The sequence below is a fragment of the Ovis aries genome, chromosome 11, assembly GCF_016772045.2.
Source record: "Ovis aries strain OAR_USU_Benz2616 breed Rambouillet chromosome 11, ARS-UI_Ramb_v3.0, whole genome shotgun sequence".
Classification (NCBI taxonomy): domain Eukaryota; kingdom Metazoa; phylum Chordata; class Mammalia; order Artiodactyla; family Bovidae; genus Ovis; species Ovis aries.
Window position 1 is genome coordinate 50239037 of NC_056064.1, and position 23367 is coordinate 50262403.

The window sequence follows — 23367 nt, forward strand, 5'->3', positions numbered from 1 at the left end:
ATACATACCCAAAAATGGAATTGCTGCAGTGACACGGTAATTCAATGTTTAACTCATTGAGAAGCCACCAAACTGTTTTTGACTGTAGCTGCATCTTGCTTTCCCACCAGTAATATATAAGGTTCTGATTTTCCACATCCTCAACAACACTTACTTCCTGTCTTTTTGTTTTTGTGTGTTTTTTGGCTGTACCTGTAGCATATGGAACTTCCCTGACCAGGGATTGATCCCGTGCCCTCTGCAGTGGAAGCACAGATTCTTAACCACTGGACCACCAGAGAAGGTCCTCTGTCTTTTTTATTTTAGCCATCATAGTAAGTGCGAAGTAGTATCTCACTGTGATTTTGATTTCGCGTGTCTTTAATGACTAATGATGTTGAACATCTTTTCATTGGCTTGTTACCCATTTCTGTAACTTCAGAATTGATAGCCTTTAAACTTAGGTATTATAAACTAAGGAAAGTATATTCATTTCCAAATATTGTTCTTCATACGTCTTTCTATCACCTGGAAAAAACATACATTACTTTAGGCCTTATCTCAGAAGGACCATGGTGGCAAAACTAATTTCATAACTACTCAGATGTTAATAACACGCAGTATGCCCATCGTCGTTATCTTTAAATGAATGGGGAAATAAGCTTTTGAAAAATTTCTCTGCTTCAGTTTCCAACATTGTAAATAGCAATAGTTATTAACCAAAAACAGTAAAACAACCAGTAATTTTACCCACCAAAAGACTTTATTTAGGAGCATCAAAGAATTGCAATTTGGGACATGCAGCTACAATGAACCACTTGCAAGTATGTTGAGGCAAAGGAGAGGAACCTCTTTTATAGAGAAGGAGAAGTTGGGAGGAGCTGTTAAAAACAGAGTCCTTTGGAACAAATTGGAACTTCAAAGCACAGTGGCTTTTATTGGCTGGGCCATTGCCAGGCAGGGATAAAATCTTCCTCCAGCTGCCAGCAGTGTTACTTCCTTCCAGAGATGCAAGGTGGTCTCTTCTGTGAGAGCTCCCCTTCTGGCCTCCCAACTCCATTTTAGTGAGGATCCCATGATTAATTTTCACATAAATCACACACACACACACACACACACACACACCAAAAAAAGAAAAAAAAAAAGTCGGGGTCCTCAATAACCTTGTATTTAACCAAATTAATTCATTATTCTGAAAAACTTTTTCAATGGTAATTTCTCTCGTGTAGTATGTCAGCTTAAAGATAAATTTCTAAGGTTTTCAGGTAACATGACCCAAACTGAGTTAACAAATGAATGTTCATTTGATGCCTAGGTCATATCTGATTAAGGCAGACTGCTGAAGCATTGATTACAAGAATACTCCTCGAGCATACACGTGTAGACTTTTGCTTCTTATTTTTCCATGCTGCAGAGAGGGTATGTCTTTGGGTCTGTTAATGGATGTGCTCATGTCTGCCACTCTGAGAAGCTGTGTCAGGCTATGTGCCTTTGTGGAATATTTCTGTGTGTTCTGGAGTCTGCTGAAATGCTGGCGTGTGTTGCACAGTTCACACGTGTCCATTCACCACCCCCACCCAAATTCTCTTAAAAGAGAAGTGACTTTGGTTTTAAAGATGCACATGCTGTTCTTCTTGAGTATTTGTTTTCAGCATGGGAGGAACCCAAGTGATAGGCACACAACGGATAAACTCCCTTTCCCTCATTTCGTTTATAGGGAAGCCGCCTCATCACCCCTTCCGCACCCCTGAGGCGCAGGGCTCAGGTGAGGCTCCTGATGTATGCTTGGGACAGTGGCAACCCTGCCTCACAACTCAGGTAACAGTCCTTTATCTAAGAAATTTTTTCTAATAAACTTTTTACTGATTGCTCAAATACTGCATTTTAATAACAGAAACTTTAGAATACGGTGAACACAATTTTAAAAGCTTCCAGTTTTCAGCACTTCAGCATAGTTAGCAGTAACTTATCGGTGTATTCCGTTCAGTTCAGTCACTCAGTCGTGTCCGACTCTTTGCGACCCCATGGACTGCAGCATGCCAGGCCTCCCTGTCCATCACCAATTCCCAGAGTTTACTCAAACTCATGTCCATCGAGTTGATGGTGCCATCCAACCATCTCATCCTCTGTCCCCTACTCCTTCCGCCTTCAGTCTTCTCTGGACAGATTGATGGGCAGAGTCTTTTCAAATGAGTCAGTTCTTCACAGCAGGGGGCCAAAGTATTGGCGTTTCAGCTTCAGCATCAGTCCTTCCAATGAATATTCAGGGCTGATTTCCTTTAGGATGGACTGATTGGATCTTGCAGTCCAAGGGACTCTCAAGAGTCTTCTCCAACACCACAGTTCAAAAACATCAATTCTTTGGCGCTCAGCTTTCTTTAGAGTCCAGCTCTCACATCCATACATGACTATTGGAAAAGCCCTAGCTTTGACTATACAGACCTTTGTTGGCAAAGTAATGTCTCTGCTTTTAATATGCTATCTAGGTTGTTCATAACTTTTCTTCCAAGGAGCAAACATGTTTTAATTTCATAGCTGCAGTCACCATCTGCAGTGATTTGGAGCCCCCCAAAATGAAGTCTGTCACTGTTTCCACTGTTTCCCCATCTATTTGCCATGAAGTGATGGGACCAGATGCCATGATCTTAGTTTTTCAAAGTTATGAAGTATATCGTATATGTATTTTATTATATAGCTTTACCTACCTAGGTATTGTTTTCTAAATCTTTACCAATATAAGAGGTTTAAAATGCATCTTCTAAACATTTCTTATATCCTGAGAGTGTTCAAATTTTTAATCTGTTCATCATCCATTTGTATTTCTTCTCTTGTGGGTTATTTATTCATGTTTTATGCTGATTTTCTACTTGGGTGTTTGTACTTTTCTTTATATATACTAATCCTTATCTGTTGGATGACTTGTACACTGTGTAGTTTGTCTTTTCAGTTTATTTAAAATAAATAGTCAAGTAACAGATAGATGGCCTGTTACACCATTAGATGACATGTCAAGCTCCATCCTGGGTAAGAGGCGCAGGTGGGTGAGGGTGGGATGAGGGGCTGGTAAGGAGGAGTGAGGCTGGGATGGTGGCTGGATCATAATGGGTGGGAGTTGGGAGGGCGCCATGCGAGTCAGGATTCCCTAAAGAGTTTGAGGCCTGGGCAGCAGCTGGGAATGGAGATTTGATGGATGGACTTAAATATGAGATGATCCTTTGCCATTCCCACGCCTACATTCAGTCTGAGCTCGCACATCTAGATGTGGAGTTTGAGAAAGAAGTCTTCAGCAAAGTGCAGGGGTTCTCAGTCACTAGCACAAGGTCAGCCAGGAATGGGTCGGGGGGACAGAGAAGCCTAGGGAGGCAGTGTGCCAGACCAGGAGACACTGGCCTGAGAAGCAGAAGGGCTGGCTCTGAGAGGGGCCCAGGAAGCCAGTGTTTCCCACCAGCAGACTCCTCCACTGACAAAAAGCCTGTGGAGGATGTATTTGGGAAGAAGGAAAGAGCATAGAAAGAAGAAATGCAGGATCACTGAGGCCTAGGCACCCTGGGCTGGGCCTCACCTGGGCGGGTCTGCTGGAACCTGATAGGCTTTGTTCCAGACTCCTCTCATGTGCGTGCACACAGACACTCAGAGTCCTTCCCTCTTCGCCATTCATGGAAAGTGGTAATAAAGCATCGAAGTAGCTGCCTATCTGAGCTGCTTGTACCTTTCAAGTCGTCTGCATTAATCTAATTTAAATTAATTTAATTAATTAAAGTCTCTAAATGTGTGTTATTAGAAGAAATCTCTCCCAAATCATCAAATAAATGTGCCTGCTACCCTCTGTGGTGAAACACATATACTCTTATCTAGACCTCCATTTCTTTCTAGTAAAGTAGTTTATTAAACTTTATCAATCTCTTTCAAACTACAAAGCTATTCATTACATCCAGTGAAATAACTCATCTTAAAATTCGAGAAAGGAAAACTCTTTGAGATCCTCTTTTTTTTGGTTCCTCTTTACTTCTACTAGTAAATGGTGCTGTGTAGGAAGAAACAGGAAGAACGTACAGAAAAGAATGCCTATAGTTCAAGAAGAAAAAGACAGATAACCAGTAGAAAAATAAGCAAAGGATAACAATCAGAAGGGGCTTCCCAGGCAGCTCAGTGGTAAAGAATTCACCTGCAAATGCAGGAGACGCAGGAGACACTGGTTCGATCCCTGGGTCGGGAAGATCCCCTGAAGGAGGAAATGGCAACCCGCTCCAGTATTCTTGCCTGGAGAATCCCATGGACAGAGGAGCCTGGCAGGCTGCAGTCCATAGGGTTGGGTCACAAAGAGTCGGACACCACTAAGCAACTGAGCATGCACACACGCAACGTTCAGAAGCCATTGAAGAAGAAACTCGTTGAGTCAGTCAACAAACATGAGAAAGTTGCTCACTATCACTGCCAGCCAGACACTGAAAGTTAAAACCGAAAGATATGCGTGCATCACTCAGCTCACAATCCAAACGTAAGCTTGAGCAGGAGAAGCGGCCCCCGCAGGTGGCCCTCTGCACCGGGCCCTCTGCACAGTCCGGGGCTTCGGTTCTCCTCAGCTCCCCCTCCCAACTGCTTTTCCACAGGCCTCCCCTCAGAGGGCAGATGTGAGTGTTCAGGCCGCAGGGGGCCAAAGTGGCCTCAGCTGTACATTGAAGATGTGCCACAAATGAGAGCTGCAGGGCCCCTCACCCTGTGCCCGGCGGGGCACCACAGGAAGGTTATGTGACTGGCAGGTACTTGGAAAGGGACTTGGATCACCATCTCGAGGCCTGTTAAGTTTGTACTGGCTGGTGGAAGCACAAGCACGTTCTCCACTTTTGGCTCATCACAGAGCCGACTCCCTAATATCAGAAATGTGGGGAAGGTGTTTCTTCCTAATCCTGAGGGAAAACCCAGTAACACACCCCATCAAAGCCCCACAAACACTGAGAACTCAGTAACACGCCCCATCAAATCCCCACACACACTGAGTTTCTTGTACTTAAATTTCCACAACAGGACCCTAGGAAAGCCAAGAAAGAATGTTTCTCCGAATGCTCAGGAAAGAGCCAAGCCCGCCTGGCACAGACAGTCTGCAGAAAGGATGCTCGGCCAGGCTGCACGGCAGGTCCAGGACTGGTATGCAGGACCCACTAGGGCCAGCTCTTCATGCGGCCCACATCCCTGCTGGGGAAGCACCCAGAACTGGAGCATTTAGTGTTGCAGAGAATGGCCACTGCCTGAGTGTCTTCACCTCAGGGCCTTGGCCCTGATTTCCAGGCCCATCTCCCTCATGATCCTGTTTCTTTGGCGGGGAGGTTGGCCGCACTACATGGCTCGTGGGGTCTTAGTTCCCTGACCAGAGATTGAACCCAGGCCCTTGGCAGTGAAAGTCAGGAGACCTAACCACTGGACCACCAAGGAATTCCCCATGTTCCATGTTTGAATGTACAGAGCTTCTTGGGCCAGGTTCACTGTCTTATCACCCCGGGAGGGCAGGGAGAGAGCGTGGCTTTCAAGGATAATTCTCTTTACTCTCTTTCACAGAGACAGCACAGGAGCTCCACAGTGACTTGCAGATCAGCTCCTCAGAAAGAAAATCAGTCCCCAAAGCCACGCCTGGCTCAAGAATTCCAGGAGGAAACTGGCCACCACACCCGGACGTCCTCGTCACTCGCCAGCAGTTCCCTCCAGGACACATGGAAGTTGTTGGACCTGGGATCCAGCCCTTCTGGCCTCACTTCCCAGGATGACTTACCTCCAGGTAGGCCGCTACTCTGTCAATCCAGATACTGGCCATGAGAACTGCAGTCCTGTCCTCTTTTACCTGGTGCCTGAGTGTCCCCCAGGGAAGGCGTGTGTCTCCCAGGCCCACATCCAGCTGACCACATGACCGCATCTACTGAGAGTGGAGACCACGGGTCACAAGGACCCTCAGCCTGCAGGGGGTGGGTGCAGTGTGGTTCATGTGTGATTCTAGAGGGGGCAAGCATTCTGTGTTCTGCTCAGCCTCAGGAGGCCGGGCAGCCCATGAAGAGTGTGTCTTTGGCCCCCTGGAAAACTTGCTCCCGCTAATGTCACTGTGAGGTAATCAGGAAAATTCATCTGAGGGGCCACCACCTTTGGGGGAACTGCGTGAGACTGAGGTGTAGCAAGCATGGTGGGTGAAGGGGAGGCTGTTTGAAGACGGGTAGGGGGAGTGAGCTTGGAGCCCCTTGCAGATCAGTATGCAGCTAGCATCCTCATTCTCAGCCTTGATGCGTGACTGCCTCCCACTGTGCCCAGTGTGCCAATGGGCATTTTAGGTTATTCCCGATCTTTTGCCATTACAAATAATGTTACAGTGAATTAGCTTGTACATGCTATAATGCATGAATTAAGGTATAAATGTAAATTCCCAGAGAGGGGATTGTTCTGTCCAAAGGTATGTGCATTTCTGGCTTCCCTGGTGGCTCAGCAGTAAAGAATCCACCTGCCAATGCAGGAGACACAGGTTTGATCCCTGGGTCGGGAAGATCCCCTGGAGAAGGAATCCAGGGGATCCAGTATTCTTGCCTGGGAAATCCCATGGACAGAGGAGCCTGGCAGGCTGCAATGCATGGGGTCGCAAGAGTCAGACACAACTTAGCAACTAAGCCACCACCACCACATGTGCCTGTCTAGTTTGGGAAGATATTGTTAGTTGGGCTCCATCAGACAGTAGCAGTTCACACCTACCCAGCAAAGGCTGAGAGGGTGTCTTTCTCCAGACCATCTTCAGCAGTGTCATTGAACTGTAATCTTTGCCAGTCTGATAGGTATCGATTTACTTCGTATTTTACCTGTTAGGAGGTTGTGCATCTTTTCACATGTTTAAATTATGTCTTTTCCTTTTCTTCAGCTCTCTGCTTATTGGTTTATTGGGTTTATAATCTTTTTCTTGTTGATTTGTATGAGCTCATTATATTTAATGGATGTTAGACCTTTTCTGAGACATAAATTGCAAATATTTTCCTACAGTTTTTCATTTGTTCTTTTACTTTGCCTATGGTGGCTTTTTGTCATGCACATTTTTTTAAAATGTAGTCTAACTTATGTTCTTGTTTTTAATCCTTTCTGGGGTTTTTGCTGTACCTAGGTCTTTTCCATTTCAAGATGAAAGATTATTCTGCCACGATTTCTTCTAACACAGTTATAGTTTCCTTTTTTCATATCTAAATCCATGATCCATTTGGAATTTTATCACACTTGTAGGTTATGAAATAGGAGCCAGATATCTGGCAATTCAGATATCTTCCCCACCCCCAGCAATTACTGAGTAACTCACATTTCCCCACTTGTTTGCAATCCTACTTTCACTATAATGTTAAATGTTCGTGTGTACTTGAGTCCCTGGGCTCTTGTTCTTTCCCATGGTTCATTGGTCTCAGTCCGTGCACATGCAGTGCTGTTTGGATTGTTACCACTTCCTGGTCCCTCATAATGTCTACTGACTTTGACTCTCCAATTATGCTTCTTAGAGTTTTCCTGGTAATTCTCACTTAATTTATTTTTTACTTTTCCTGTACAGCCTTTAGTGCCAGCCCCAAAACTCTGTGCGACTCTTCTCAGGATTTGTTAATCTTGGGTCTTGCGTCCGGAAGGAGCCGAGTCCTCCTATTAGTCTGAGTTCTGCTCCCTGGGGCAGCAGTCACCCCTGTGATGCCTTCAAGTAGTCTCCTCCGATGCAGACTGGTCTGTTCTCCTCACATCTCCTGCCCAAGCTCATGAATCTGAGAAGCTGCTGCTTCAGTGTATATATTTTTAAAGCCATACTGTCTTATACGTGTATAATTTTATTTACTTATTTTGGCCATGCTGGGTCTTCGTTGCTGCCTGGGCTTTTCTCTTAGTTGCAGCAAGCTGGGACAGTTCTCCAGTTGAGGTGCCTGGACTTCTTTCTGTGGTTGCTTCTCACTGCACACACTTACTGCAGAGCACAGACTCTAGGGTGCACGGGCTTCAGTAGCTGAGCTCCTGGGGTCTAGAGCACAGGCTTGATAGAAGTGGCACATGGGCTTCGTTGCTCCAAGGCCTGTGAGATCTTCCTGGATCAGGGTTGGAACCCTTGTCTCCTGCACTGGCAGGCAGATTCTTCACCACTGAACTATCAGAGAAGCCATTCAGTACATTTTAAATTCAGGGAAGTTTTTGCTGTACTTTTCATTGACTCTGTGGGAAGTTTTTGGTAAATGTTCATTGCCATTTTGCTGGTTTCCTTCCTCCTTTTTTCTCATAGTACTTTTGTACCTTTATTCCCCCTCATCTTTAAAAGAAGTAATGTTCCCTCTACCAAGTATCTGTAGGAAATGTGTGCGGGAAAAGAGACCAGGGACATTGTCCTGTCTAGCAGTTTTCTTATTGGTGGTTTTTAAGTAAGTTTAGCCTTGACTTGTCTTTGCCCATTTTCATGAAGCTCAGCTTCTTTCCCCTCCCACCCAGACATGCTGACTCCAGTAGTTACACACAGGCTCAGTAGTTGTGGCACACAGGCTTAGTTGCCCTAAGGCATGTGAAATCTTCCCAGACCAGGGCTTGAACCAGTGTCCCCTGCATTGGCAGGCAGATACTAACCACTGGACCAACAGGGAAGTCCTAGTTAGTGATTCCTAACATATTTGCATTTTGGTTAGAGACTAAGGTCACCATGGTATCAGCTCTCCTGAGAGTACAGTTTTGCTCCAGCTACAGTAACTGACATGCCTGCTTCCGCCAGCGGCACCCGCTTGTAGAAAGCGTGGTGCCCTTTTGTGATTCCTTTCCCTCGGTCTGAAAGCCTGTTTCTGTTCAGTGTCTCCTGCACTTCCGTTACCATGCTCCTGTATCAGCGCTGTCCTCCAACAGCTTAGTTTGGGTTTTGTCTTTAGCGTGCTTTTAAAAGTCTTTATTTCCTCCAGTCTCATCTGGGAGATCACGTTTCCATTGCCTTCTGCCTGTTTTTAAGTTACATTCTCTATGCTTATTCTTCCTCAGTGACTAAGATTCCACTTATTTTCATTTTACCCATCCATTTCTTAAATTTATCAACCTCTATATTTTTCTAATTTTCTATTGATATCAATGAAAGCATTAGCTATTGGGCAGGAGGTGATTGTCTTTTAAACAAAAGTGAATTTGACTAAGTCCTTTATAATTTATCCATATTTGCTTTCCAGCTATCTCATAGTAGCCTCTTAGATGTATTTTTCTTCTTCCAAGGTAATTATAAAAGAGAAGTTTTATATAGGAAACTTTGAGCCCTCTGTGTGACAGAGTATTTTGATTTGTCTCATATTTACATGTTTTAGTTGAGTATAAAACCCCAGACTTCTATTTCTCATAATGTAGCAGGCTGGGTAGCTGGATTAACACTATCACTGAGAACAATTAAAACTGCTGAATAAAAAGTAAAGACACGCTTGTGAGGCATCAGTAAATAGCAAGACGGTAAAGAAGTCTCAAGCAAAGGCTGAGAGGAGCAACCTGAGACTGCCTTTGACCAGGGACTTCAGCCTGAAGTCTTGAAATCTGGTGGTGTCATCTCTCTGGCTTCAGAAAACAGGTGATGGTGATGAAACCCAGGCCCACCCAGGGCAGGAATGTGATGGCGCAATCCCCCCCACCTCCCAAAGCAGAAACTCCAAGGACCATAGTCTCTGTGTGCAGGTGGACAGGTAGACCCCCACCGCCATCAGGGGCCAGGGACATGAGGACTGAGGACGTGATCTGGCACTGAGTGACAAAGGGAAGATTGTTACGTATGTTAATAATTTGCCACCAAGAGTCAGTCCTCATGGCTTTGTCCCAGTTAACCCTTGGGTTCCTAGAACTTTCATTTCAAGTGATTGTGAGCTGGTGGCATCCCCAAGAACTAGCAAAAGCAAGTGGCAGCTCACTTCAAGGGGAATCACCTTTATCCCAGGCCGTAGAAAATTTGCACAGAGCAGATTCCTATGAAAAATAAGATCCCAAACACAGGGTGCAAGGCACCAGGCATGAGGCCAACAGAAGCAGACCTGGGATGTCAGGGTATAAGTAACTGTGTTTCATAATGAAGTAAAACACCAGCAAGAAAATACATTCAAGAAGCCAAAGAAATATAAAGAAAGACCAAGCAGCCTTAAAAAAAGAACCAAATAGAGGTCTAATAAATGAAAAATTATAATTACTGAAATTAAAAATTCAGTGGATGAGCTTAACAGCAGGGTATGTACTACAGAATTCATGAAATGATGTTATATGTGAATAAATTAGCCAGAGACACACAGATTTTTAAAAAAAGAAATAGAAAAGAAAGAAAAACAGGTCAGGAGCCTGGCAACTAGAGTAAGAACGTCTGACTCATGTTGGTCAGAGCTTTAGCGGGAGAGAGAAGATGGGCAGGGGCCACATTTGAAGGGATGGGGCTGAAGCAGTATGGCAAGATACTAATTTCAACCCCAGGAAGTCTATCAAATCCCAATCCAAATAATTGAAACCCACACCTGGATCGGTCCTAACAAAGCACCAGAGGTGATGAGATTGTTTTGAAAACTGGCAGAGGAAGTAGACAAGTTACCCTCAAAGAGATGTGCCTGAGGAATGCTGGACTTCTCACCAGCCACAGTGGGGAGCCTGAGACAGGGAGACAGTATCTGTCTGAGCTGAGGGAAGACAGCTGTCACCCTAGAATCCCACTAAAGAGGGCAAAACAAAGACTTTTCAGACACTAAAAACTGAGCAACTTTGCCCACACATCCCTCACTGAAAAAAAAAAAAAATCCAGAGTAGGCATCAGGAAAGTTTGTCGTGAAGGAGGGCCGAATGGTGAATATTTTTGGCTTTGTGACCCAATGGTCTCTCTTGCAATCTCCACCTGCAGCTCAAAAGCAGTTGCAGACAACATGTACGTGATGGGCATGGCTGTGTACCAATAAAACTTCATTGACAAACACAAGTGTAGTAATGCTGTTTCTCAAGCTGAGTACACAGGTTTTTGTTTAGTTCTTCATTTTTAAAAAATTCTTTAAACAATACATGTATATTATATGTGCTTGATGTAGTTTGGGTATCTTTTATAAAGAAAAGTTTTAAAAGGGAGGGGGTGGTCAACTGGGCAGAGAGGTCAGGGAAGGTCAGGGCAAGAAAAGTGTTCCACGTCACTGTGGCGGTCTTAGTGGAGTAGTGGAATGGTCATCCATCCTCTTCCTAGCTGAAGAGGCTGGGGAAGAATAGGTGGACTGCTTACTGAAGAGGTCTTGCTCTGAAAAGCAGCAGTTAAAAAAGCAACATTGGGGCTTCCCTCGTGGCTCAGTGGTAAAGAATCCGCCTGCCAATGCAGCAGACAAGGGTTCAATCCCTGATCTGGGAAGATCCCACATGCCACAAAGCAACTCAGCCCGGGCACCACTACTGTCAAGCCTGTGCAGCCAGGAGCTGCAACTACTGAGCCCACATGCCGCAACTGCTGAAACCTTCTCAGCCTAGAGCCCGGGCTCCACACTACAGCGAAGAGTAGCCCCCACTCTCTGCAACTGGAGAAAAGCTCCCGCAGCAATGAAAACCCAGCTCAGCTAAAAATAAATAAATAAATGTAGTTTTAAAAAAGCAACATTGGAGGAAACTGTGAAGGTGTGGCCTGCCTGTATGCAGGTGGGGACGATGGGAGAGACAAGCCGATGCTTGTGGCTGGGGAGGAGGGCAAATTCAGGAGAGAAGCGAGGTGTACTGAGGAGCTCGGATTTAATAGGACACGCCAGAGGCAGGAAGGCGATGGACACCCAGACTGGGAACTTTACTGACCACACCTGACAAGCAAGTTGCCACAGCCTCATAGACTCCTGCAGAAGATGAGGAGGACTCGCCACTTGCAGCACAGCAGACAGCCAAAGGGTCTCCTCAACCCCTGTCCCACGGGCCAGGTCAGGAGTCTCAGCTGAGTGGCCCCAAATGGACAGAACCCGAATCTTTTCTAGTGGGCTACAGGCACATCTGCCCTTTGCCCCAAAGGGAGTGGTACTCTCATCTTCTGAAGCTGTCAGCCATGCAGACACCCAGTGAGAGAGTCCAGAGCAGAAGCCTGCAGGGGCTGGAGGAGAACCATCCCGACAACAGGTCTGGTGGTGGGAAGAACAGGTCCCCACTGGTTCCTTTTATTTCCTCCTTTCAGTTCAGTTTAGTTCAGTTCAGTCGCTCAGTCGTGTCCGACTCTTTGCGACCCCTTGGACTGCAGCACACCAGGCCTCCCTGTCCATCATCAGCTCCTAGAGTCTACCCAAATGCATGTCCATTGAGTCAGTGATGCCATCCAACCATCTCATCCTCTGTCATCCCCTTCTCCTCCTGCCTTCAATCTTTCCCAGCATCAGGGTCTTTTCTCAGCTCTTCGCATCAGGTAGCCAAAGTATTGGAGTTTCAGCTTCAACATCAGTCCTTCCAAAGAACACCCAGGACTGATCTCCTTTAGGATGGACTGGTTGGATCTCCTAGCAGTCCAAGGGACTCTCAAGAGTCTTCTCCAACACCACAGTTCAAAAGCATCAATTCTTTGGCGCTCAGCTTTCTTCACAGTCCAACTCTCACATCCGTACACGACCATTGGAAAAACCATAGCCTTGACTAGACGGACCTTTGTTGGCAAAGTAATGTCTCTGCTTTTCAATATGCTATCTAGGTTGGTCATAACTTTCCTTCCAAGAAGTAAGCGTCTTTTAATTTCATGGCTGCAGTCACCATCTGCAGTGATTTTGGAGCCCAAAAAAATGAAGTCAGCCACTGTTTCCACTGTTTCCCCATCTATTTGCCATGAAATGATGGGACCAGATGCCATGATCTTCGTTTTCTGAATGTTGACCTTTAAGCCAACTTTTTCACTCTCCTCTTTCACTTTCATCAAGAGACTCTAATTCTTCTTCACTTTCTGCCGTAAAGGTGGTGTCATCTGCACATCTGAGGTTATTGACATTTCTCCCAGCAATCTTGATTTCAGCTTTTGTTTCCTCCAGCCCAGTGTTTCTCATGATGTACTCTGCATATAAGTTAAATAAGCAAGGTGAATATATACAGCCTTGACATACTCCTTTCCCAATTTGGAACCAGTCTCGTTCCATGTCCAATTCTAACTGTTGCTTCCTGACCTACATACAGATTTCTCAAGAGGCAGGTCCTCCTTTCAAGTACAGGGCAAAGCCCCGGACTCTGAGAGGGGGAGGAGGTGGAGGAGGAGGTAGAAAGAGAAGTGCAAAACTATCATCTGACAGGGCCTTCCCTGGTGGCCCAGTGGCTAAGACTCTGAGCTCCCAATGCCAGGGGCCCAAGTTCCATCCCTGATCAGGGAGCTGGATCCCACATGCCGCAACTGAGAGTTCACATACCACAACTGAAGATCCCCCGTGCTGCAACTAAGACCCAGCAGAGCCAAATAAATAAAATAATAAATATTAGCGGGGGGGGGGGGGAAAGAAGGGTCCCACCTGACAAGAGAAGCAGGGACAAGTAAGGGTGGTGCCATCAGCCCAGCAGGGCCTTGTGGACAGCAGGGCCTGGATCAGGGCAAGAACAGCTCACTTGTGGCAGGAGGTGAAAGTGATGACCGTGATGGAGTGAGAGGAGCGTCACTGCCAGTGCCAGCCCAGAGCAGTGGAATTGGCCTGGTAGGGAGGCAGGGGTTGTGTGTATTAGTTTAAATGCTTTTGGCTTCAAGTTACAGCACAACCTGATGAAAGCGGCATTAGGCATCTTCGCAACCGTTATCTCATCATGGCACCCGTAGATAATCACACATGGTCACTGAATGAGGAGGAGGAGCCAAAGCAGCTAGCATCTGCGTAGCCTTTCTGACAGTGTGCACGTACAGCAGCAGGATGTCAAGGCCAAAGTAAATGGCTCCTCTTTTTCAAAAGCTGACTTCTCTGAGGCGCTTTTCTCCTAATGGTTTCAGGATGGCTGCAGCAGTTCCAGGCATCACATCAGAAGACCTATTTCTCTCTTCCTGCTTTTCTTCCTTTTAGTTAGAAAGGGATACGTTTCCCTAGAGCTCCTGGACTCGCTCTTCCATCTCACTGGCTGCCGGGGTCATGTGGCCTCTCTTGACCAGTCACTGGGAGACTGTCTTAGACCCTGAGAACTTGCAGCGTAGAAGTAAACAGTGTCAGGATTCCTTGGCAAGAAAGCTGAGAAAGGGCTATAAGTGGGCTATAGCTGAGTGCGCAGGGGAAGGTGGTGAGACACCTTCCCATAGCAGTTGAAGTTGCTACTTCTTTTTCTTTGCAGTAAAAAACTAGGAATGATTACTGCCTAGGCTTTTGGTTCACCCTGTGAAAGATTTGGTTTGATTTGGAAGAAAGATTGAAATTAATGCAGTTTAGCTGTTTTAAGCTCCCACAAAGCTTCTTTATGCTCTCCTTATAATCTTGAATGTTTGAGCATGCATAACTTAACTACCTGTGATATGTCTACTTTGTAAAGAGTACTTTTTAAAACCTTGTTGGTGACTCAAATGATAACCACAACTTTGGTTAAGATGTAAGCATGTTAGCATTTATGATAAAGGATGGTGTGGGTATTGGTCCTCAGTCAAGCAGTCTGGAAGCTCCATTCTGGAAAGTGGAATGTCTTGCCCTCTGCTTTTTTTTTTTTTTTTTTTTTTTAACATCTTCAGCACATTGTGAATAGCAGACTGTGAGACCTAGCAGTCATGAACAGAGTTAAAAGTGATAGTGAAATAGTTTGCCAAGTTGTGGCACCTGCATTAATAACATGAAGAACTATATGGTATTTCTCAGGACGGAGGGAGGTTTTCATGCTGAAAAGCCACACTCCTCTTGGTTTTGAAGTGAGACCAGAGCTGACCCTCCCACCTCTGCCCTTCCCCTACCTGCCCTACCTGTCCCCGCCACCCCCCACCTCCCTCCACGCCCCTGCCTCGCCACCTCCCCGCCCCGCCTTTGCCCTGCCCCTGCCCCACTCCATCTCACCACAAGCACACAGAGCTGCCACTTGGCTGCAGCCTGACACCCTGGGCCTTGCCACACCCCAGACCCCAGGGCCACTATAACCCCTCCTCCATCCTCCTGGATCTTGGATCTGATGGGTGTGGTCTCTCCATGCCTAGCCTCCTCTCACGTTCCCCACCCCTTCTTCCCCCACTTCACTCCCTACTCTCTCCCTCCTGCCCCCCACCATTTCCTGCCCACTGTGGCTCTGGGACTCTGACCCCATCTCCCCTCCTCCCCAGACGCAAGCAGCCCAGCTCCCTGCTGCACCTGAGGATACCACCCCGCCCCCCACCTTGTACAGGCAAGCAGCCCCTTGTGCACGTGGGCTCCACCTTCCTCTCCCTAGCAACCGCCTCTTCTCCGAAGCCCTCCCTCTTCACCTCCTCCAAAATTCACCCCCTGCCTGCCTCTTGTCTTCTTCCCACTTAATGCTAGTCCCAGATCACTTGCTGTTTTTCTCATTTAGCTTGAGTCTGTCCTCCTCTCTGCTGGAAAAATGTGGAGGTCGGGGCAGCTTCCTTGATCCTTGTCCCCTGGCCAGCACAGACAGGTAGGTACACAATAGGTGCTCAGTCAGGATGTGCAGAGAGATAACTGCGAAGAATAGGAGTCCAGCAAGGCCTTGTGTCCACAGCGCAAGGATCCAGAGGCTCAGGAAGTGTGTGTGGTTAGAGAAACCACCATGCATTGTCTAAGAAGTATCAGATTTGAAAGACAGACTCTTCTTGGATGGAGTATTAAATGTTATAAAGACAGCTGTTTTCTCCTAATTGAAGTAAACAGTTAGTGTAATTCAATGAAATAGGGACAGAATTTCTCTTGAAGCTAAAGAAGTGGGTTTTCAAGTTTGGGAGCAATAAAATGCATGGGGAAGAGGGAGTAGGGAGACCCAGTCTGCTGATAGCTGGGGGGCAGGCACAGAGCAGAAGCCCTTCCTTCCAGAGTCTGCAAATCAGAGCCCCAGACACAGCAGGTTGGGGATGCAGCATGCTTCTGTCCTCACTGCATGCATCCAGACCATGCAGTAAAATGCAGCCCAGGCCCAGCTAAATGCCTTAAATCAAACCTAAAACTACATCGAATTATAACTATTTACAAATGACTATATCAGTTGTAAAATCTTAGATGTAACTTAAAAATCACAGATTTCTAAGATATTTCTTTTTTAACTTCAAAAATAACCCAACTAGAAAGACATTTTGAAGCAATATGATGAAAGTCAGCCATGTATAAATAACTCATCCAAGTTGACCAGATATATGCACGGTGGCAAAAACACTCAGCCAAGGCAGTACCAGAAAATACGGGCATCTGACCTGCCAGCAAAGCAGCCCTTGGAGAGCTGACCCCGGGCCTGGAGGGGGAGGCGCAGCTGCCTGGCTTTCTTGGAGGGCATTTATTGGTGACTGTCCCAGGGGTTGTTGGAGTCGTTGGCCTCCCTAGTGTCCGTGCTGCGCGTGCAGGCAGCCCAGCTCAGCACGACACCGTGGCGTGTTCCCTGAAGCAGAGGGGCTCCAGGCCTCCTCCAGCATGAGTGGCACTCTGTTTGGCTAAGAAATAAACCAAACAGCGTAGAGGGCTTTCAGTGGAAATCAGCCCTCTCCGCCACCCCTCCCCTGCCCACCTGGCCTTCTGTCTGGTTCCCTTGCTCTTCTCCAGCTTTGTACTCTGTGGCTATGGAAGCTTATATTTAAATGTGTGTGTGTGTATCCTCTTGCTGCTGTTTAAGTCTCTGTATGTAGTATTTCTCCATTTTGGTTGACACTGAGCTCACAGATCTTTTCAGTAAGTAGTTCAGTGCTCCTGAGTGTGAGTACTTCCTTTTACCTGTCTGACATTCATGGACACTTGGGTCACTTCTAGTTTTCAGTACTGCCATGAGTCTGCTGGCGTGGGTGGTTGCTTATGGGAATGTGTAGTCAGGGGAGTGTCTAGGAGTGAAATCTCTGGGTCAAAGATGTGAGTGGTCTGAGCTCTGAGAGGTATTACCAAATCACCGTCAGAGAGTTGGTGCAATTCATGTTCGTGGCCACAGGGTATAAATCACGTCACCTCATACCTGTACTGGTAGATTTTTATCAAGCTTTTTTTTTTTGCCAGTCTGATAGGTTAAAAAAATAGTATTTCAGTATGGGTTTTAGTTTGCAGTTTTTAAATTGTGGGTAAGATTGGGCATTTTACGTGTGGTTTGTGTGTTGTTCAGTTTTGTGCCCTTTTTTAAGGTGACCATGAAAGGTGGCAACAGAAGAAAACACGTATTCATTGTGGTCTTGAAGTCAGAGCACCAAGGGTAGAAAAGTGCTTTAGAAGAGGCTGTGGCCCCTGCTCTGGGGAGGGCATGGGGTGCAGGATGGGGGGAGGAGCTGGACATGATTTTTACAAATAAATGCAGTCGGAATCTTTTTTTTTTCCTTTTTAAGAGTCCAGCTAGAAGCAAATGTTTGTTGAGTGCCTGCCAGGTGCCCACCTGTGCTAAGGCAGCCACTCCCACCATAAACCCATGCCATCTAGTCAGTGGGTCCTCTTTCCAAAGGAAGACTCCAAGACCTCTGGCAGTGAGTCACCGCTCAGGCCAGCGTTCTCAAGTCCCAACCCTCTCCCCACCCTCTGGAATTCCAGAGCAGAGACACCTGACCTTATCCTCAGGCAGATGGTCCAGAGGGGCCAAGGTTGTCCCAGGGGTCACACAGATAATGGGCAGAAACTCCCAAGAAATGCAAACATTCCTTCAGAAAGGGAGGAGCCGCCTTTCCCTGCCCTGGGGGCTGGACACGCCTTCCCCCATTTCAGCATTCTGAGCGCTGCTAGCCCCGCCCAGCTCCCCTGCGGCACTCCACAAGTTTCTACCAGGGGGTCTTAGATGGTCCTGAGCAGTCCATCTGTGAGCCCTACGTTCTCGTGGGTAGAGGCTCTTCCCCCTGGGTCCTCCCCACTCACTGAGGATGAACGAAAGGGGACAAAGCTTTTAAACGGTCGGGGTTTTTTTTCTCTTTAAATGTTTGTTCTTTTGAAAATCATATTAGTTTCTCCTGAAATTAATTTTTTTCCTTTAACAAGGGTTGCACAAGATTTTAAGATGAAGCATGCATGAGCCTGTTAACTGCTGCTAATCCAAAGTTATTTTTAAACCCTGTGTAATGAGAACATTTCTATGCAGATCTCACCGTAGAGATGGCACCTAAATCCTAGTTGCCAGGCTGTTCTGAGGATCCAGGAAGCAAGTAACCAACCACTTCCTGTTCTCAGCTCAGTGTCTGCTCACACAGGGCCCAGTGCTGTCATCAGCCCAGATATCACTCTGCCCGCCACCGTGGATCCTTTCCCAACAGCTCCTGGAGGCTGAGGCTTGACATTCAGATGACGAGACCCAGGCCCAGAGATGTTAACGCTGCTTGCTCAAGGTCACACAGCCCCCAGTTCATGAATCAGAATCAGAATCCAAACTGTCCAATTCCTGCCCGTGAGCCCACAGAACTGAAAAAGGTCCCAGATGATAGTGCCCTGGGTGCCACGCAACAGGTGGCTGAGTGAAGGGAGGCAGGACCATGTTGACTGTTGGGCAGTACTTGGCCAGCGGGTCGTGGGGGCCTGAACAGCCAGCCTGTCCAGCAGAAGCAGTTGATGATGCTACCCCATGGCAATCCCCGCACAGCAGTGCGGGTTCAATAAACCAGATCTTCCCATTTTTTAAGAGGTGTTAGAAGTCTTGTTTTTTCATATGGTGTTTAACCACTTAGTCGTATCTGACTCTTTTGTGACTCCCTGAACTATAGCGCCCCAGACTCCTCTGTCCATGGAATTTTCCAAGCAAGAATACTGGAATCAGTTGCCATTTCCTCCTGCAGGGGATCTTCCTGACCCAAGAATCACACTCGTGTCTCCTGAATTGGCAGGCAGATTCTTTACCACTGAGCCACCTGGAAAGCCCCATTTTTTTATATGAAATGTTTCAGCTTTTTAATATTGGCAACTAGTTAAAATATACAGGCCAAATTGCAGCTCAGTCTGTAAGCTACAGAAAACCCTGGGAGCCAGATCCAGCCATGCCCAGTGGTACATGGTCTGTGTGGCCTCCAGCTCCAGGAGACAGCCTCCAGCAAAGCGCCTTCCCAGACCCAGAATAAAGTGACTGCCAAACAAACTGAGATTCTCCTACTCTGAGAGTCATGTGTGATTGACTGCAGAACCAACATACAGGTCCCTTTGGTCTCATCCTTGTGGTTAGTGAGCCATTCTGCAGGGTGTCACCAGTCACTGAATAGGGTTGAGTGGGCCCTGAGGATACCAGCTTACCCTCGTATTGTGTATTTTTGAGTGGAGACTGTTCCAGGCCTCCCCTGAAGGATGCTTGGACTCAGAAGCAGCGTTTGGGACCTTTCTCTGAAGGCAGACTGATTCAACCATGGGTCTGCCAGCTTAGCCGTGCTCTGAGGACGTACAAACATACTCTGAACACAGGACCTTAGAGTCACCTTGCCTGCATGCTCTCAAGACCAGGAGCATCACCATCTGGCCTCCCCACAGAAACTTTATGTTTCTCAGTAAACCCAGGGGCTGAGTGAGGAGAGCAGTTTCAGGCACCCCAGCATTGCACTGAGTGAAGGACGGAAGGAGCAGCCGCTTGTGGTTGGATTTGTGATAAGAAAAGGTGAAAATCTCAGGGCAGGCGACCTCTGAGAATAGTCAGAGAACAGGGCAAACACACCTGGAGTGTTATATTCTCTTTTCCCCATCTGTGGTCCTCATACCTGTATGCAAACCAGGGACTGAGAATCTGTACTCAAAAGTGGACATCAGGCTTCTAGTGTATCACAGTGAGATGCAGACCGAGCTCAGAGACGGGCAGACCTGACCCATGGGGACAGAGGCCAGCGTGAGACTCATGTGACAATGGGAACACAAGCCGTCGGAGCGGCTCTGCCCATGCTCTCGGCAGCCACTCTCACAGTGACCTTGTGGAGCGGATGGCGATGGGAGCTGCCCAAGGGGGCACCACCAGTGGCTCACTGAGCACGTGATCAGGACTCCTCCAGCATTCGCTGGGGAGCAGGGGGGATCGAAAGGGCCCTGCCCTGTTTGCCAGCATCACATTTGTCCTTTTGGCTGTGCACATTACTACTCTTGCACCACCCTTTAGCATCTTCTGTAACTGCAGCCAGAGAAGTCTAAGAACCAGGGTTCTGGTCCAAGAAGGGAGCCGTGCAGTATCTTGAATTAGGTGAGCAACTCCAGCTTCTCACCTTTCCTGGTTATTATAACCTGAGACTTTTTAGGACGTAGAGTATCCTCTAAACTTTTTGAGAAATACATAGTCAAATAAGAGCTTCCCAGGTGGCACCATGGTAAAGAATCCACCTGCCAAAGCAGAAGATGCAAGAGTTGCAGGTTTTGATCCTTGGTCTGGGAAGATCCCCTAGAGGAGAAAATGGCAACCCACTCCAGTATTCCTGCCTGGGAAATCCCATGGACAGAGGAGCCTGGCAGGCTACAGTCCAGTGGGTTGCAGAGAGTCGGAGACAGCTGAGTTTGCACACAAACGCTCACACACACACGCACACACACACAGTCAAATAGATCTTTGTTAGCTCTTTTTTGAAGTTGTTATGATGAAACAGCTTTTCCTGCCACTTGGGAAAAAAACTTGTGTTGAAATAACTTTTAAAACAAAGTAAATACTTTGATGTAGCCAAGTTGGCGTCTACTTCAGTGCTGTTTTTTCTGGGGCCACAGCATGGCTGGCACTCACTCCTACTCCTGGCCAGACTAAGGACTATACATTAACATCCACCCCTGCATAGACGAAATATATGAAACAGCTGTTTTCAGACATCGGAAAATAGGTAGCAGAGGACCGCGATCCTTGAACGAGGAAGACAAGTGAGGCACCGGTCGGGCCCCCTGGCTTTCTGCCCCAGGCATCTTCTGGGCTCAGTCACAGGGATGGGAGCACCAAGCAGGGCACAGTGCCTTCTCTGGTGGAGGAAGCAGGAACAGGCGTCTGGGAAGGCAGAGGGGCTGGAAGTTGCAGGAAAGATTCTCGGGGAGAGGGTGGTGTGGGGGGTGGGGTAGGCAGAAGAGAGCTCCAGAAATCTTTGTAGGAATTGTCTTGAGTCTTTACCTCTTTACCGTCTTTACCTCTTTACATATCCTAGTTCACTGATGTGCAGAATAAAACTCCACAAATTCAGGCAAAGGGAAGATAAGCAGCTTGTAAGCGTAACCATTTCGAGACCTCTAAGATGATGGGGAGATAGTCAATCTCCAGCCTTCATTCATTGGAGACCCAGAGAAGGCACACCTTGATCATAGAGCTATGTGTCTCTGAAGTGCAGACTCATCTAGACTTACCCTAGAAAAGCTCAAAAACAGTCTTTGAAATGATGAAATGAGAACCTAACAGCCTGTAAAACAAAGCTCAACATTCTTAAAAAGACAAGATTACAACACAATACCTAAAATGTACAATAGCCAGTTAAAAATTTCAAGACTTGTGAAGAAGCAGGAAAATGTGATCCAAAGCCAAGAGGAAAACCATTAATGGAAAGAGGTACAGAAATGAGAAAACAAGCAAACAAAGATGTTGAAATGACTGTTACGACTATATTCAGGTATTCAAAGGGAAACAATGATAAGAACTGAAACTATAAAAAAGAACCAAACCCCACTTCCAGAGATGAAAAGTACAGTATTTGATAAGGAAAACACATTGGTAGGATTAACAGTAGAATAGAGATAGCAGAAGGAAAAACAAGGAACTTGAAGACATAGCAACAGAATCAACCCAAAATGACACACAGAGAGAAAACATAGGGCATAGAAAACAGCTTTGGCAACCTAGAGAACACCCACCAGTCTAACAGAGAGGAGAAAGAGGGGCAGAAAAAGTGTTTGAAGAAATGATGCCCTTTTTCCCCCCCTAAATTTGACAAAAACTCCTAACTCACTGATTCAAACAATTTGTCAACCCCAAGCACCAGGATAAACACATAGGCACAAATTCAATCCAGGGACTATCATAATCAAGTTTCTGAAAATCACCAATAAAGTAAAATCTTAAAAGCAGTCAAAGAAAAGACACGTTACTTAAATATGAATGAAGGTAAAAATTATGAGAGACGTCTCTTCAGAAACTATAGCTACCAGGCGACAAGGGATCATCGATCATCTCTAAGCTGAAAGGAAAAGGAGCTCACAAAGTAGAATTCTGTATCTAGCAAAAAGATCCTTTAAAAATGGAGGGAAAATAAAGACGTTCACAGACAAACCAGATAGAATCCATCACCAGCAGACCTTCACTACAAGAAATAGTAAAGGACGTTCTTCAGGCAAAGGAAATGATGGCAAATGAAAATTGGGGTCATCAGAGAGAAATACAAAGGCAGCAGGTGAGTTTGTGGATAAATAATGGAAATAGGCTTACGGTTTTCTTTGGAAGATCACTGGCTGTTTAAAGCACACGCGAAGACAGTGTATGATGGGGTTTGTGACACACGTACGAGTGAAATGTGTGACAAGGCGGCAGAAGTGATGGGGAAGGGAAAAGAAAGTACACTCCTGTCGGGCTCCTGTTCATGAACTTGTATAATACTACTTCAAGGTAGAATGTGACAAATTAAAAATGTATATGCCATAAACAACAAAACAAACAAAAAGCACAAAGATGTATAGCTAATAGGGTTGTAGCAGAGATAAAATGGGGTTTAAAAAAAACACAAATTCAAGAGTGGGTAGAAAGAGACTTCCCTGGTGGTCTAGTGGCTAAGACCGCGCTCCCAATGCAGGGACCCCAGATTTGATCCCTGATCAGGAAACTAGATCCCACACGCTACAGCTAAAGATCCTACATGCTGAAACTAAAAAAAGATCCTGAATGCCACAGTAAATATCCAAGTTCCTGTATGCCACAACTAAGACCCAGCATCACCAAATAGATAAATATTAAAAAAAAAAAAAAACACTATAAAACGTCTAGAAGAAATCATAGGATATCTCTGTGACTTTGGGATAGACAAAAATTTCTTAGGATAGAAAAAAGTCTCAACCTTAAAAGAAAAAAATCTGATGGATTGGGCTTCATCAAAATGTTAAAAGTTCTGCTTTTGCAATGACACTCTCAAGAAGGTGAAAAGATAAGCTGGGAGAAAATATTTGAACACATATCAAGGACCTGATCCAGAATATATAAAAAACTTTACAACTCAGTGGTAAATAAATAAGCCCAATTTTTAAAATAGCCAAAATACTACAGAAGACACTTCAAAAAAGAAGAGATACAAATGGCCAGCAAGCCCATGAAAAATACCCAGTGTTAGTCATCAGGGAAATGCAAATTTAAACCACAGTGAGGAGGCCTGGCATGCTGTGATTCATGGGGTCGCAAGGAGTCAGCATGACTGAGCGACTGAACTGA

The 23367-nt window shown here is 46.2% G+C and overlaps 1 protein-coding gene across 8 annotated transcripts in view; it reads left to right on the plus strand.

Annotated features, from left to right (window-relative positions):
- Nucleotides 1-23367, plus strand: part of CCDC57 (coiled-coil domain containing 57) — a 109102-nt gene that overhangs the window by 73954 nt on the left and 11781 nt on the right. For 3 of the 8 annotated variants that reach the window (XM_027974305.2, XM_042256231.1, XM_027974306.3), the window contains 3 exons: nt 1697-1797; nt 5005-5124; nt 5533-5749. In XM_027974305.2, coding sequence (XP_027830106.2) covers nt 1697-1797; nt 5005-5124; nt 5533-5749 — 438 coding nt within the window. Of the gene's footprint in view, nt 1-198; nt 315-1294; nt 1399-1696; nt 1798-5004; nt 5125-5532; nt 22610-23367 lie in introns of those variants that run through there. The other 5 variants (XR_009595372.1, XR_009595373.1, XM_027974307.3 and 2 more) reach the window with 5 other exon arrangements.